This window comes from Electrophorus electricus, chromosome 20, assembly GCF_041902795.1.
Source record: "Electrophorus electricus isolate QZ-2024a chromosome 20, ASM4190279v1, whole genome shotgun sequence".
NCBI classification, from domain to species: domain Eukaryota; kingdom Metazoa; phylum Chordata; class Actinopteri; order Gymnotiformes; family Gymnotidae; genus Electrophorus; species Electrophorus electricus.
In genome coordinates this window covers 7,451,888-7,467,884 of record NC_137516.1, presented here as the reverse complement: position 1 = coordinate 7,467,884, position 15,997 = coordinate 7,451,888, and the positions used below count along the sequence as shown (strand labels likewise).

Genomic DNA, 15,997 nt, shown 5'->3' with positions numbered 1-15,997 from the left:
AGAAGAACTGAGTGGTCTCAGCTGCACTTGGCTGGCTGTGATTTAGTAGGGTATCAATTTATTAAAGAAGTGAAGGGATATACAAGAGATTAGCGCTGAATGTAACTGTATTTGTGAGAGAGGAGATCTAGGCTCACATTCCTGAACGTACGTGCAACAGTGCAGCCTGCCGTCGCCAGGGTCTGGCGATTGGCTGAGCGTAGTCACCTGTGGACCAATCAGAGCTCCTGCACGCTGCTGGCCAACTGCGCGGCTCATAAACGTTTCCGTGAGAACGAGTAAAGAGCACATGCTGCTCAGTGAGAAGGGGAGAATTAGAGGCAGGGTTGCCTGTCCTCTACACACAAAATACACACACAGACAGACACGCGCGCGCACACAGGATGGCAGATTTAAAGGCTATGACAGGAGTAGCTATTTTTACCCCGTGACCATAGGAGAATACAGAGCGAGAGAGAGGGAGAAAAGATTGCTTGAGCAGAAAGAATAATGGGGTAGAGACAGAATATTGAGGGAAGGAAGGAGATTGCGGTATAGCGAGACCATGGGGAGAGTAGAGTAGGCATCGAGGGTGTGAGACGGAAACGAGAAGAAAGGGAGAAAGGATGGAGTGTTGGGGGGGATGCTGGCAGTATCTGGCAGTAACCTCCACCCACCCCCTCGCCCGACCTCGTTTCTGGGGGGTTGTTCAGCCTGGGAGAAGGCGCCGGGTGCTTTTCACTGGCGTATGTTGGAGTACACGTCATGACGTCTGCGCAGCCTGTTCCCACGGTTTCAGTATCCTCTCTGTCTGTTCGAACAGAGTCTTCAAACGCCTCCCTGCTGACCAATGCTGAGAAGATAGCCACAATTACCACCACACACACACCGCAGGGCAGCACAGAGCTGAGGTGAGTGACACAGGCGCCACTGACCAAACGCTCAAGGAAACGGAGCCTGCATCTCCTTTATTCTCATCGAATGACATTCCTGTTTACCCCCTCAGGAATAGCAAAACAAAACAGGCCCCGCCCCCTCCTTCAACACAAACGTCCAATCAGGTAAGAGCTGTCGGCTGTGCCGTTTGCTTTCGTTTCCGTGTCCTTTGCTCTGTTTTGCAACGTCTTTGCGAAAAACCATGGACAGCTGTGTCTGCCGCTGTAAAGTGCATAAGGTTTTAAGAGAGTGAAGCTCTGCTCTATATGGTCTGAGATCAGCTTTTCCTTTCTTAGAAAATATATATTAGTATGTATAAGTAGGCAAAGTTTTATCCTGGAACAGAATTTGGAGGAAGAATTCAGTAAACTTTTCCCTGGATGTGTTGACAACATTCCTTTATTTTGGAAGGAGTTCTGAGTCACTCTTGAGTTTTTTGTCAGCAGAGCTGGTAAAACCCTCCTTATCCTGGGCTCATGTCACATATGTGAAGCTGCCTCTGAAGATGTAGTGGTTGTCCTTGCTGGATACGGAGTTGCGATGAGTCACCAGGCTACATCCCGGAGAAGCCTTAAACATTCATGACTAAGCATCGATCGGGCCCTTATTATGAGGAAGAGATCTGCATTCTGCCTCGCCTCATCTACTAAAAATACAACTAGATGCGCAAAGCGCGTTCAGCCCGTGTTGTGCCTCCTCCGGTCCGATTATCGGCCCGTCCGTTGATTCTGCCCAGAGAGGGCGCCCCCGGTGTTAGAAGTGTGCTTGGAATGGAATAAAGATTTGGTTCCTCCTTTCAGGGGGCCTTCCTTGGAGGTGATCCTCTCCCTTTCACTCAGGATGTGTTCCGCCGCCTGGCGGGTCTCTCTCTCCGCTGTAGTTTGCGTGTTTGTTTACTTTTTGTTTCCCTTTGCTTGTGTGCATGCGTGGACCCGCGTCAATGCAGGACGCCGAGTTTTACTCGGTGGACCTGGAGAGAGACAGCAAAGGCTTCGGGTTCAGCCTGCGCGGGGGGAAGGAGTACAACATGGACCTGTACGTGCTGCGGTTGGCAGAGGATGGCGCCGCTGTGCGGAACGGCAAGATGAGGGTGAGTCTGTCTGTGTGTGTCTGTGTCTGTGTGCGTGCGTGCGTGAGCGAGTGTGTGTGTGTGTGAGCATGTGTGTGTGCATGCATGCGTGTGCGTGCGTGCGTGTGTGTGTGTGTGTGTCTGTGCGTGCGTGTGTGTGTGTGTGTGTGTGTGTGCGTGCGTGTGTGTGTGTGTGTGTCTGTACGTGCTGCGGTTGGCGGAGGATGGCGCCGCTGTGCGGAACGGCAAGATGAGGGTGAGTCTGTCTGTGTGTGTCTGTGTGCGTGAGCGAGTGAGCGTGCGTGTGTGTGTGTGTGTGTGTGTCTGTGCGTGTGTGTGTGTGTCTGTGTGTGCGTGCGTGAGCGTGTGTGCGTGAGCGTGTGTGTGCGTGCGTGTGCGTGCGTGCGTGAGCGTGTGCGTATGCGTGAGCGTGTGTGTGTGCGTGCGTGAGCGTGTGTGCGTGCATGAGCGAGTGAGCGTGTGTGTGCATGCATGTGCGTGCGTGCGTGTGTGTGTGTGTGTGTCTGTGCGTGCGTGTGTGTGTGTGCGTGCATGCGTGCGTGAGCGTGTGTGTGCGTGCATGCGTGCGTGTGTGTGCGTGCATGCGTGCGTATGCGTGCGTGAGCGTGCGTGCGTGCGTGAGCGTGTGTGTGCGTGCATGCGTGCGTGAGCGTGTCTGTGCATGCATGCGTGTGCGTGCGTGCGTGTGTGTGTCTGTGCGTGCGTGTGTGTGTGTGTGCGTGCGTGCGTGAGCGTGTGTGCGTGAGCGTGTGTGTGCGTGCGTGAGCGTGTGTGTGCGTGCATGCGTGCGTGAGCGTGTGTGTGAATGCACGCGTGCGTGAGCGTGTGCATGCGTGCGTGAGCGTGTGTGTGTGCGTGCGTGCGTGCATGAGCGAGTGAGCGTGTGTGTGTCTCTGTGTGTGCGCGCGCATGCGCGCGCGTGTGTGTGTGTGTGTGTGTGTGTGTGTGTGTGTGGAGGCCCCTCAGTGGACCTCCCACTGTCTCCACGTTTAGCTTGTCTGGCTAACGTGGTGCGTAATCACTACTTCTCGGTCAAATGACATCCGTTTTATTGTATCATATTGTAGTTAATTATATTGTAGTTCACAGAAGCCTGCATGTGTTTAGCAGTACAGAACTCTACTGCGGCAGCTGTGTGCGCACGCGATGTCAACGCTCTTTGCCACCGCTGTCATCCCGGGTTTCCTAGTGACCCTTTCTTCCTCCGATTTGCACATTTGAAAGCAAGCCAACGACCCATTATCAGTTCATTAGTTTGACATTAAATTAGACAAATGCATTCCTATTATGTTAATAAATCATTTTCACCAGATGTTTCCAACCTGGCAGTCCCAAGCCACTAGTAGATTACCAAGTGGCCAGCAGGGCATTCACTGCAAATTCAGTCACTACACGCGTTTCATTGGTTTACTAAACAACTATGTCCTGCCGGTCTCACTCCACCGTCTGGAGACTCAAAGATCCCCGAATGTTTGCACACACACACCCTACCGAGCATCACGCCAAAGGGCCCCGACTCCTAACGGCGCGACCACTAACGCCTCCCGTCCTCTCGGCCGCAGGTGGGTGACGAGATCTTGGAGATCAACGGCGAGAGCACCAAGAGCATGAAGCACTCGCGCGCCATCGAGCTGATCAAGAACGGCGGGCGGCGGGCGAGGCTGGTCCTGAAGAGGGGCGACGGCTCTGTGCCAGAGTATGGTGGGTGCAGGCCGAGCGCCCACGAGGACCGTGTGCTCGTGGGTTCTCTCTGGTTCTTTGTCGTAGGTCAGCTCCTCGGGACTGTGCCTTCTCCAAGTCCAGCCATCCTCCTCGTGCTTTATCGTCTCCTGCATTTGAAATATGTTTTAACAGAACAGATTTCTCTTTTTTAAGAATCCCTCGGCTACTACCGTTAACTGAAATCCTTGTGCTTTCCCTGATTTCTTGTCATTTTTAATATGTTCAGTACATTTTAAGACAAGTTGTATTAAGAGACAGTAACCCTGGCAAAAAGAAGCCTAATGTAAGCCTCTCTCTCTCTCTCTCTCTCTCTCTCTCTCTGACCAAACCGACCATCTAAAAATCTCTCCTCCGTTGTTTTTCTTCCTTCTTTATCTCTGCTCTTTCTCTCTTGCTGGTGGGCCCGTAGCCATGATGGCCCCCCACCTCACTGCGTGCTTAAGGAATGATAAATTGGGAGAGCCCTGCTTCTACCTAATGGGCCAAAACCAGACCACGGTTTGTAGCGTGCCATTCCTATCCGTGATTGCTTCCACCCCCCCCCCCCCCCCCGCCCGCCCGTGTCGAAGCCCGTGGAGTTTGCTCACGCTGCCCTCTGACCCGCCACACCACCACCCCCATTCCCCGCCATGCCACATCACCTCCGCCGCGCTTTCATCTTGCCTTGTGAGTCCATTTTACCCATAACGCACTGCACCGACCCCTGACCCCACACTAGAATCCATGAGGAAGCATGGATCTCTAGCCCTGCAGCTTAGCATTTCACCCCCAGACGTGCATGGCGTCGACATGCTCGAGTGCGACTGGTGACGATGGTGTCGATGGTGATGATGCCGTTTTGTCATCATCCTCGGGAAGATTAAGACTAAGATTAAGATGGTTTATAGGCACATGGCTTATATAACTTGGTATGCACAAGATTAATGTATGGGAATATAACACATCTAATTGTCTAAACATGTGTAACAATTGATTTCGTAATCCTGTGTAATCTTCCCCATGCTAAATCAGATTTAGGCTTTCTTACAAGGGGTCCGTGCACTTTTCAAGCCGAGGTGTTGATGATGAAGGCCACCAAGCTGAAACGTCTGCATGTTAAATGAGCGCCAAATGTCACCTTTGTCTTGCTCTAAAACGTGCTGTTATTAGCTACCAGTGCGGCGTGGCGAATCTAGTTGGTGCGATCTCTCTTTCGAGTGTCGGGTTTCAGGATGCGGAGTGTTTTATGCTAGTGGTTACATACGTGTTCCTGCACCTGGGCACATGTCCACTGTCCAGACGTGTGTATGAACGGTGTGGCACAAGCATCTGTGTTGTCATCATGGGCAATGAGAAGGCTTTGCTCGGTGCATGTTCCCACACTGCATGGAGTCTCTGTTATTTGTCTGTGACAGATCCGTTAAACGCAAAAGTATTGGTGTCGGGATGGTTTTTTGTACGACGGGCGGAATAACCTCACTTGTGTTCCCGGAGCACTAGTTCACGCAGACTCTAACCGCTGAGTGCCACTGAGTGTACTAAATGCTTTAGTAGAAAGATAACACCAGGGTCAACTTGGATGACATATCATGATGTGTAATGTAGCCCTCACGTACCTTGTTTTAAGCATGGATGACTGCTTAGACTTTGATTGGTGTAAATGATCCCAACGATTCTGAGACAAAATCATTTGATTGGCTTTTGTTGAAAGTATGTATTTAATCTGAACATTCTTGTTGTTTTAGACAAGGTTGTTCATGCTTACTACATGTAGTACTGTTTGTTGTAATCTTGCATATAGGGCTATACTACCATTAATATCTTAATAAAGAAATATGCACCATTTCCAAAGCCGACGTGTAAGACTACGCTTCTCTGTGCGTGTTTGCAGACGGGCCCGGTGACGGGTACCCTCCCCCACCCGGGCCACAAAACCTTTCGGAAGTGAGAACCATGCCGTCCAATGGGCGACTTCACCTTCCATCGGAGTCCAGCTACACATCAGACTACCATACACCACCCTGGCCCCAGGAGCAGCGGCTGAGAGAGAGCGAGCACGAGAGAGAGAGGGAAAGGGGGAGGGAGGACCACAGGGACTACACCCATTATCCCAGAGCCCCCCTCCACCACACCTGGAACAACGACCGCGCCGGTCCCCGCATCCCCTCCCCGTCCCCCGAAAACGACAAGAAGAACTCCCGCCGCAAAGTGAAGAAGTCCGAGTCGGAGAGTGGCATCGCCCGGCTCTTCAAGACGCTGAGGAAGGAGGGCGGCTTCGGGAAGAAGCCCTCGGACCGGGAGCAGGGGCTGCAAGGGTGCGAGCGTTCCCTGGAGAGGAGGGCCCGCCCAGGACCGCGGCCCCGCCGCGGGTCCCTGGACCGTTCGCCCACCCGCAGGCGTGGCTCCTCGCCGGACCGCCGCCGGGCCAAGTCCGTGGACCGGCGGGCAGAGCGCACGCGCCATGACTACTCCCCGGAGCGGAGCCCCCGCGCCTCCAGCCAGGTCCTGCCCCGGCCGGCCGCCACGCCCGAGAGGCGCATCGCGCCCCAGCGCGAGCCTCAGACGCCGGGCAGGAGCTGCCGGGAAGAGGCCTACCTCACCTCCACCCCAGAGAGGCCCAACAACGGGCAGGGCGCGGCACTGCCGCCGGCCCGTGGGCGCACCGCGCCCAAGCGTGCCCCAAAGAACGCCAACGTGCTGCGTGACGCCTCCCCCTCGGGCCGCGGCGAGCGCGACCAGTGGCACCTGGGCAACGGCACCCCGGAGCGGCGCTACCGCAGGGAATCGGACAGCAGCAGCAATGGGAGTTACCTGGATGAGGCTGCCACCCCCCTGCTGAAGGAATACTACAACGCGTTGAAGGCCAGCGCCATGAACGGGACCAACGCGGACAGGGATCCCACGCAGCACCCTCAGTCCAAGAGACGGCTTTACAAAGAGAACCACACGGACCTCAGCATATGAGCACGGGAACCCACGAGACTCCGCTGACGCACGAGACCTCATGCGAGCTGGACAGCTGTTGACATAGCACCGTTTTAAAAGATATGATGGGTTTAATGATCAACTGAGTGAATGAGAGAATGGGTGATTTGATTGATTAATTGATTGATCGATTGATTGCACACTTCATTTGATTTCACATCTGTACATTTTTCAGGACAAATTTCCACAGATCAGTCACACATCAGCATTCTTCATTCTGTTTGTGTTTTTATATTTTTTTATATATATATATATATATATATATATATATATATATATATATATATATATATATAAAAACCTCTTCAGTGTTGTGTTGACCAGAGAGTGAGGTTTGTGCAAATATGTGCATCAGTTCAGTCAAGAGATCCAGGCTTTTATTAAAAGAAAGAAGAAAAAAAAAGAACCTCCTCTGTTCACTTTTGTTTGAGTTCCTCTACGTTAGCCAGACAAACTGTGTAACAATGACGCCCAGCTTTTTTTCTGGACTCGTCCAGTCGTGTGTTGCGTGTCCTCAGTTTCTCATAACTGCGATTTTAGCAGGCCAGAACACAACCCTTGAGTGTTTGTTAGTACATTTTACAGATGACTTCATGAGTTTACATATGTGCGTGATCATCTCAAGTGAAGGCAAAATAACAAAAAAAAAAAAAGAATACAAACTATGATGCTACTAATGAAGTAATATATTTAAAAGTATATTTATTTTGAAGAATTGGCACATCAAAGAAGTTGATAGAATGGCTTCTTAAATGAAATCTTGATGCTTGATCCTGATCTACTGTATATGATTATCTGGATGAATTTCTCTCTCAAATGCTGTGGACTGATGCACAAGGGCAGAGGGGTTCCTCTTCTCCACCATCCCTACCGAAAGAAAGCCAGATCCCCATTTCTAATCCATCATGTTGTCCAGAAAATGCCAAACCAGTCGATATCCATCAGCAATCGCTGGCCGACTGGACTGAGATCATAGCCAAGGTAGTTAAGGAAACGAACTGCACTGTTGAAGCTTCGGCCCATGCTGGTCTGGAAAGAAAGAATTCCGAGCTGACAGGATACACAGCTGACAGAGTTTGGCCTTGGTAAACTATTTTTGGCTCAGCCATAATTTTGTAGTGTCTCTGCTCCTTTGTCACTTGGAAAGCATATGTTACCTGAACCATGGCAGAAGATCTGATACAGTCTGTCCAACTGAGCCATTTGGTGTCTTCGCACTGGAGTATGACTAAGGCTAAGCGAATTGGGGGGGGGGGGGGTCTTTTCTGGTGCGTATGTGCCTGTGTATACAATGTTTTCAGAATTTACAAGCCAACTTCAAGTAATCTCTTAAACACGATGACAAAAAAACTGAGCGAGTTTCATCACCGCCGTCTTCATAGTACAGTACCGAGCCACTGATCTGTCAGCCGCCATCTTGTGGACAGACTTTTACTATTGTATGTAACTACTAGCAGCCTGTGGAAGAAAGGAGACCGTTGCCTTTTCTTGTACAAAAAGAGAATTTATGAGAAGCCTCCACCTTGAGGAACATGATATGGTGTGTTTCTACTCCTCACAGGGAGGCTGTGACTCATAGGTAATATGTGTAATTTATACTCCCAAGTCAGGCATGTGTAAAGATGTTTCAGAACCAGAGAGGACCGAACGTTGATTTCTCGGGGTGGGGGAAAGAATTTAGGCCGCAAGGGTCGGTCAGATGTTATTTGGGAGGGGATTGAATATCTCTCGTGATGCATAGCCTGCCTTTTTATTATAGAGCACTTGTATACCGTCTGTGGTCTCTCTGCAATGTTATCTGGACTTAAAATGCTTTTTCTGTGTCAATGAAAAGCAGTACATGTATATGGGCCAATCTTTTTTATGAAACACTATGCATATATAGATACTACATTGTCCATAGCTTTATCTGACTCATGAAGCTATACATAACATTAGTCTAAGTACAAGTAGATGTTGACTTATCCAGTAAAGCTTTTTTTCCTCCTTCAGATGGATCGCAATGTATATGTAGCTATCAAAAAGAAGTCTGTGAATGCTATTTTTATTATCAAATAAAGTTTTCCATACAAATTCACATTCAGTGTACGTTTTCATTCATGTGAATCTGGGATGCTGAGAAATATTTTTGTGTGAAGGTTTACAGCATTATTTAAATAACATCACCTCATATCGCTAAGTGTATGAAGTGCAAGCTCCTAGTGTCATTCATTTTTAAGCATTCTGTGTAAAGGTTTTAGGCTATCCAAGAAATCTATCTGGGCAAGAAGTGTTCATTTACACAAGAACACTACATAATGGTGGTATTGAAATCTCGATCTCAAATCCAGTCCTCAATTTTTTAAGCCCCTGTTGTAATTAAGTGTTTATCTAGGAGTCAGGTGTAACAACAAAATGGTCAACTGGTTAAAGGATGGACGACCTGTAGGATACCTCTTATATAACATAAACTCATATAACACAAACTTTCGAAATCTCTCTTGCGTAACAAACTCGTACAATAAGACACTAATGCAGATAAACAATAGAAACATTCATGCTACCTTTTTTTTTATGTCCAAATTGTTATTGGTATCGTGCTGTATGGTTAGAACAAGGCTGTTACACAACCCAGCCCTCAAGACAACTGAAGATGCGTGCCGTCACTTGGACAGAAATGAACCCCAAAAAAGGCGAAAAGTTAAGCAGCATCTTGGGGGCGGCGGGTGGATTCACGGCGCAATCCCGTCGTCCGGGAGCTATGTATAAACCCGTCACTTAACCATGCCGCTCTGCGTGACTGACATCGGCGTTAGGCAAACGCCCCCACGGGCGACCAAACGTGGCCAACTGACCTTGATGGGTGGTTGCCATGGAGACTGAGTGAGAGGCGTTCTCAAGCGCTTTTGTGGCAGCAGAAGGAAATAACGGTTGCTCGCAACCCGTTCAGGCAGCAGGGGCGCGTTTTGTCACTGCCGCTGGAGTTTTCAATGATAAATGAAGCGAGCATAAACCTGCGCCTTGGAAAGTACATCTTAGAAAGCACAACAAATGATGAATTTATCAATCTGCACATTTTACTATTAGAGTTATTTGTCCGTAAAGCGGAGAAGTGGCCGTCTTCGAAATTCTCAAGAAATGCACAAAGAGAACACTATTATTCAGTCCTATACGCAAAATAACATTATGTGGCTGTTTTGTGAGCTACCTTATGTTAATGGAACATACGCAGTTTCTCCCACCATAACAAGCCATAAACTAAATGCCTAACACCTAAAGTTGAAACTCCACCATCAGCAATACAGACATGTGCCATTTACCCCAGCAGGTACAAAAATGCCCGTTTCGATGTATAATCAGGGGCGTCACGTCCATTCAGCCGGGGGGGTGTCTCACCAGATTTTTGAGATCTGAATTGAATTTTTTATTTTTTAATATTTTGATTTTGATTTACTTTACTACTGTTATTATTTATAACCTGAAGTATGGCCATTTTATATTATGGGTCAAACGTATTCTAATTATGCCATAGAACACACCTCTAAATGCAACACACCTCGTTTCCCTGTAGTGTTGGTTTCTTCCAAAAGTTGCCACATAGAACCTGTTCACAATCACAGCAGAGGGTTTGGACGCACAGGGCCCGGCGTACGCGTCCGAGTCGAGTGTGCTGAAGTGCTTAGCAGGTCACCAATCCCTTTTTCAAACGGGGGAAAATTAAATGAATTGCTTTTGAGAAATGTAGGCACCCAGGCTTCGCAAGAGAGTTGGCTATGGCTAGTACCAGCTAATGACAGTAGCCTTCTGCCTCGCTAGGTAGTCTGATTGTGAGAGCATAGGACCCTATTTAATATTGGTAGGATAGTGTTGGAAGTGAGTGACATTTTCAATAACCATATGAGCAGAAAAAATGGACACGAAAATCTTAAATACACAGTATTTGTCCTAATATAAAGTAGGAGAATAGCGAGGTCCAAAAACTGATTTAGACACGTTGTAAAATAACAGTTAATAAGGCGTTAATGTAAAATTGCAGAAAATTGCGTCAGTGTTATTTCTTCTGCTCTAATTAAAAAAAAAAACAAAAAAACTAAGTTTACAGGGTGTTAACAGAACTGTGTTGGGTAGCTATATTCCTACTATTACCTCCGAAAATAAAATACTATTCATCACTGACACAGTATTGCTGTGTGTGTGCATATGTATGTATGTTTGTGTGTGCATGCGTATGTAAGTGTGTGTATGTGAGAGATAGAGAGAGAGTATTCTGATATCAATATTATAGTGCTCTGGTCACTATGGTAACCATAGAAGGTCATTACTGAAGCACAGTGAAACTCTTCTGTCTTGAACATTTTTCCATCTAGTCTCTTATCTTTATTTAATATAAGGCGATGCAAAGGCCATTGGGGACATTAATGTGGCATACCATACCAACACAAAATAGAAGGCACGCATACAAATCCTAAAACCGAAATGTTGATAAGATACAGATTACTCAGAAGGCCCTGAGGGAAAATATGGAAAAACAGCACACAAGCTCCATCTCCACAGTGAAAAGATCACAGGCCAAGCCCTGACCAAAATACAGCATATACCAAATACGCCTTACAAGTCTGAACCAAAAAGAGAGATTTCTGATGCCTTTTCACATCTTTTATTTAAAAAATGAGGTTTGCTTTTGGTCAAGTTTTGATTTTCGGGTCAGATTCAACTGCGTGCTTAGCAGCACTTAGCTATCCTGATGGAGGGGTCAGAAACATCCATCATGAACACTGCAATAAAGGCGTGGGTGTGTATCTGAGAGCGGGCATGTGCGCACAATAGTTCCTATTTATCCTTTCCCTGCATGTAAAATGCGACCTACACATAAATAACTGTGATCTGCTTATGTCCTTTGTCACACTGCCCTTATGAGAGATAAGTACATCAGTGCTTATCCTTTCTATCTCGTAGTCATACACATGCGTGATATAATGCCTCATAAACCTTGCACAGCTCTTAATCCAAGGTGACTGAGACCTAAACCAGTGTAGACCTGCCAGGTAAGATGCTATCATTTCCTCTGCGGTGCATCTACCAATATATTCAAATCACTTTCTTAGGTCACTATCTTTACTCATTGTTATTTTTAAAATCATTCTTTTACACGCAAAAAAAAAATCTTTAAAGTGTTCTCGTAACCTTTTACTGAGATCCAGTGAGAAGCAGAATAATTTAATATTCAAACACACCAAAACGCTGATTTCAGATAAATCTTTTTTTATTCGCTTCAAGATACTAATTTAACATGTTGGGTTAACAGTGCAGCTCAGGTTTAACAGGGCATTCCATTTGCAAAGTGCATTTGATTTTTATGTTGCCTTGATTACATGCGTCTACTTTAACATCAAAGCCAGTAATGTTAGGAGTCCAACAGTAAGAGTGCTAAGATATTTTTCCTTTTGCCACATTTGTAAAGAAAACAAAAACATCTCATACACAATTACACTGGACTTGCTGAATGTACATAAACAACTCGGACGCGGTCTGTACTCTCTCTCGGCTATCTTTATGTCGAATCAGCTGAGTTCCATAAAAAGACAGAAAAGTGAAATGACAGACATTACTTTTTTTTGCGTGATAGCAGTTGCTTGGTTCTCTGGGCTGAAACCTTCGTCTCGGTCTCGGTGGCTGTCGCGGGAGGAGCTCAGTGGGGGAGTCGGTACGGCGCGCTCGTCGCGGCCGTTACGCCGGGGACACAGAGGAGACGGAAGAGGCCTCGGTCTTGGAAGCAGTGGTGGAGGCCCCCTCCTCTTCCTCGAAGGGATTCTTGCCACAGCACAGCGTGGTGATCATGCAGTGGCGGAACTGCTTGTTCAGGCAAATGTAGATGACGGGGTTGTAGATGGAGGAGCTCTTGGCAAAGAAGGCCGGCAGGGTCATGAGCAGAGGCCCGAACTCGGCGCCCTTGTGCGTGAAGATCCACCAGGCCGTATGGGCATAGGGCAGCCAGCAGACCAGGTAGCCGACGAACATGACGATGACCATGCGGGTGACCTCCCGCTCGGCCCTCTGGGTAGTCTCGGACTCCTGCTGCTGGGCGGCTGCCTCCTTGACGGTGCAGACCAGGCGGCCGTAGCAGAAGCAGATGGTGAAGGTGGGCGTCAGGAAGTGCACACTGAACATGTAGATGACGAAGGACTCGTTGTTGAAGCCTTCGGCGCGCGTGTAGTAGTCGATGCCGCACGAGCACTGCATGCCCTCGGGGATGTAACGGGACCAGCCCAGCAAGGGCGGCACCACGCACGCCAGGGCCATGACCCAGGTGAAGGCCACTCCCATGATGGCGTGATTCTCGCCGAAACGGAAGTTGCTGATGGGCTTGCAGACGACGAGCCACCGCTCCACGGACAGCACGGCCAGGCACCAGAGCGAGTTGATGCCGCCAAAGGTGGCAAAGAACCCTTCCAGGTTGCAGCCCAGGCGGCCGAAGACGAAGTACCCGTGCAGGGACGTGTACATGGTAGTGGTGAAGCCCCCAAAGATCATGAATAAGTCGGCGACGGCCAGGTTTAGGAGGATGTAGTTCAGGGGTGTACGCAGCTTCTTGTGCTCGATGGTCACATACAGCGTGAGGAAGTTGATGGGAAAGCCAATGATGATGAGGAGGAACATGTATGCGGCCAGCGCAGCGTACGCCCAGGGCTCCACCAGGTAGTACTGTGGGTATTCGTAGGGGCTCTTTACAACGCCGGTGGCGTTGGACATGGGCACATAGAAAAACGGCCCCTCTGTCCCGTTCATGGCTGCGGTCGGGTGCTGTACTCTCCCTGCTGTGGGTCTCGTTGGCTATGCCGGAGGGACCACCGTGGGACGGGTCAGGACCGGGCTACAGATGGACTCGCCGCGTGCCACCTTTGCTTTATAACGCTCCTGGGATTACCCAAACTTTCCAGGCTGTCAGCACGAAATGATTTAGGCCACAGATAATAAAATAATCCTGTCCGTTGCACCGCTGCATATCTGGTGACTCACTAAGTTATTAAGGTTACCTGACCAACTCTGGAAGAGATCCACACCAGCTGACTGGTTATCGGCAGTAAGCTTTGTTAAACTCAGGGAAAATGGCTCACTTCTTCACACACGGCTATTTGTAAGGAGTAGCACTTATAGGACCAACACAAATTCCTTCAACCTTCCTTCATGAATTCCTTGGTCATTTAATAAAGGTATTGTGGCTTTGTATAGCAGCAGTGGCCTGATGTTTTGACTTTAAACTACATTAAAAGTAAAAGTTATGGGCCTTAAAATAAAATAAATACCGCTTGCCACAACATGCACTTGCGTGGGCCAAAATTCTGAAATTTTGCGACTCAAATGAAAGGGAAAGAAACAAATGAGTTTGCCTGAAGTTATAACTTAATAAAACTAAATACAACTCACTAAATTAACATCCACTTGCCTTCCAATTACATAAAATGGGCTGGAATGATGTGAAATCCTGCTTCAAGTTCCTGATGCCCTGAAACCTGTAGACTTAACAGAGAATCTTGACCAGCATGATATGGGACTTTGATTAGCTATTGCAACCATTCCTGTCTATTTATTTTTTATTCACTGTGAAATTTTTTAAATCACTAACTTGTTCCTTTTTTCTTTTAAAAGTATATTTTGACTTATAAACATGTTTTAGTTTCTATGTTTATGCTCTGTATGGTTTTATTCTTGTTTATGTAAAGCCTTCTGAATACCGGATTACGTAATGTGCTGTACAAAAAAGAATGCCTCATGTGGAAACCACAAATGTTTCAGAAGCTGTTGTGAGATGCACGTTTGGACATTATTTGGGAGGCGCTCTTATCCAGCCAGTTTAGAATTTAACATTAAGGGCTTTCGACCAATGGTATCTAAGTATCACATTATCAACAGATTACAGGGGATAAAATTCATGTCGCACCAAAAGATACCCTGAGTGATATCATTGGCCTTAATCTTCAGGAATATCATTACAGCAGGGTGATGTCTCACTTAGAGAGATGAACTCAGAGAAGGATGAGGGCAGCATTCCATTTCCTGCCAGGATAAGTCTGCTTGCATGGGAACGGGCATCTCAGTATTGTTGCCTTGGCAGGTCCTGAAGACAGGCAAACCTCCAGCTCCTCCACACCCAGAGCTGCAAAACTCGTGAGGGACATTCCCAACATTCGCTCTATTACTTTCTGGCTGTCTGTAATTTCATAGGAACAGCTGAACATCTCTCGAGAGCAGGAGAGTTACTTCTGAGCCGGTTTATGTAACGTAAACCTTTTATACGATGATATGGGGTGTGTTCTGAGTCAATTGTGAAACTGACACCTTACAGTCTTAACCCAAGAATTGTACATTCTGTAATATCAATTTCACATCACAAAAATTTGATGTAAATCTTATTGGTGCCCATTGACGAGAAAGTTTTAGGTATCCCAACCCGCTCCACGTGCACACGCGCACACACACACAGCTATAGCCTTAGTGTTGAAATAACTGTTAATATGCTCATTTGTGACCAAATGGACTTATTAAAACATGGTGCTTCTTATTTTATAAGGCACTGTGTAACAACCTATTTACATTTATCTGACACTTTTATCCAAAGTGACTTACAATTATGACTGAGTACAACTTGAGCATTAAGTGCCTTGCTCAGGGGCCCAACAGTGGCAACTTGACAGTGATGGGGCTTGAACCAGCAACCTTCTGATTACAAATCAAGTACCTTAACCACTGAGATGCCACTGCCTTATTGGAGGGTTTCATAAAAATCTTTAATTCTTTAATCCTGAGCGTCCTGACCAGGCTGCGATGCGGTCTGGTTCGGCAGCCACTCACTTGGCGGCCATAGGGCCCTTCAGGGAGCCGTTCGAGCAGATGAACCCATCGCTGGCGACGATCTCCCAGCCTGCTTTGGACGTGGCGCCACGTCCAAAGCAGGCTGGGAGATCGTCGCCAGCGATGTGGGATACCACATGTGCCATCTAAGAAAGGTCCTTAAATACCACGCGGACTGCAGTCACCCACCGCATGGACTGTTTACCAAACTGCCACCAGGAAGACGTTATCGCTGCGTTCGGTCCAGAACCGGCGGACTGAAGTAGAGTTTCTAACCGTAATCCAGTCATCCCTCATCCCTCGTCCGCCCACATTTCTTCTCACGTCTCCAGTCACAGCGATAACCTCACAGACACTCATAGACAACCTCTTCTCTAGTCTGTCACTTTTGGACATACTGCAACAGTTCTTAAAGCAGTATTTTCACCACACCACTGCTGAGGACTTGGTCCTGTCGTTGTGCAATATATTATCATA

At 47.8% G+C, this 15,997-nt stretch overlaps 2 protein-coding genes across 16 annotated transcripts in view; one reads left to right on the top strand and one right to left on the bottom strand.

The window, feature by feature from the left end:
- The window catches only part of LOC113580438 (membrane-associated guanylate kinase, WW and PDZ domain-containing protein 1-like), an 82,813-nt gene extending 74,045 nt beyond the window's left edge, over positions 1 to 8,768 (top strand). For 13 of the 15 annotated variants that reach the window (XM_081703049.1, XM_081703043.1, XM_081703047.1 and 10 more), the window contains 5 exons: positions 803 to 890; positions 986 to 1,040; positions 1,862 to 2,005; positions 3,568 to 3,706; positions 5,598 to 8,768. In XM_081703049.1, the coding sequence (XP_081559175.1) occupies positions 803 to 890; positions 986 to 1,040; positions 1,862 to 2,005; positions 3,568 to 3,706; positions 5,598 to 6,670 (1,499 nt within the window). In that variant the 3' untranslated portion in view covers positions 6,671 to 8,768. Of the gene's footprint in view, positions 1 to 802; positions 891 to 985; positions 1,041 to 1,861; positions 2,006 to 3,567; positions 3,707 to 4,136; positions 4,226 to 5,597 lie in introns of all 15 variants that reach the window. The other 2 variants (XM_035536206.2, XM_035536207.2) reach the window with 2 other exon arrangements.
- Positions 8,769 to 11,915: 3,147 nt separating this feature from the next.
- On the bottom strand, positions 11,916 to 13,544 carry rho (rhodopsin). The gene has a single exon (XM_027015006.3). The coding sequence runs from the start codon at positions 13,454 to 13,456 to the stop codon at positions 12,398 to 12,400; it is 1,059 nt and encodes a 352-aa protein (XP_026870807.2). The 5' UTR covers positions 13,457 to 13,544; the 3' UTR covers positions 11,916 to 12,397.
- Between the last annotated feature and the right edge of the window lie 2,453 nt (positions 13,545 to 15,997).

What these genes read in the sequence shown, in the direction of transcription:
- rho (XM_027015006.3), bottom strand. Translation starts at nt 13,456, where the DNA reads ATGAACGGGACAGAGGGGCCGTTTTTCTATGTGCCCATGTCCAACGCC.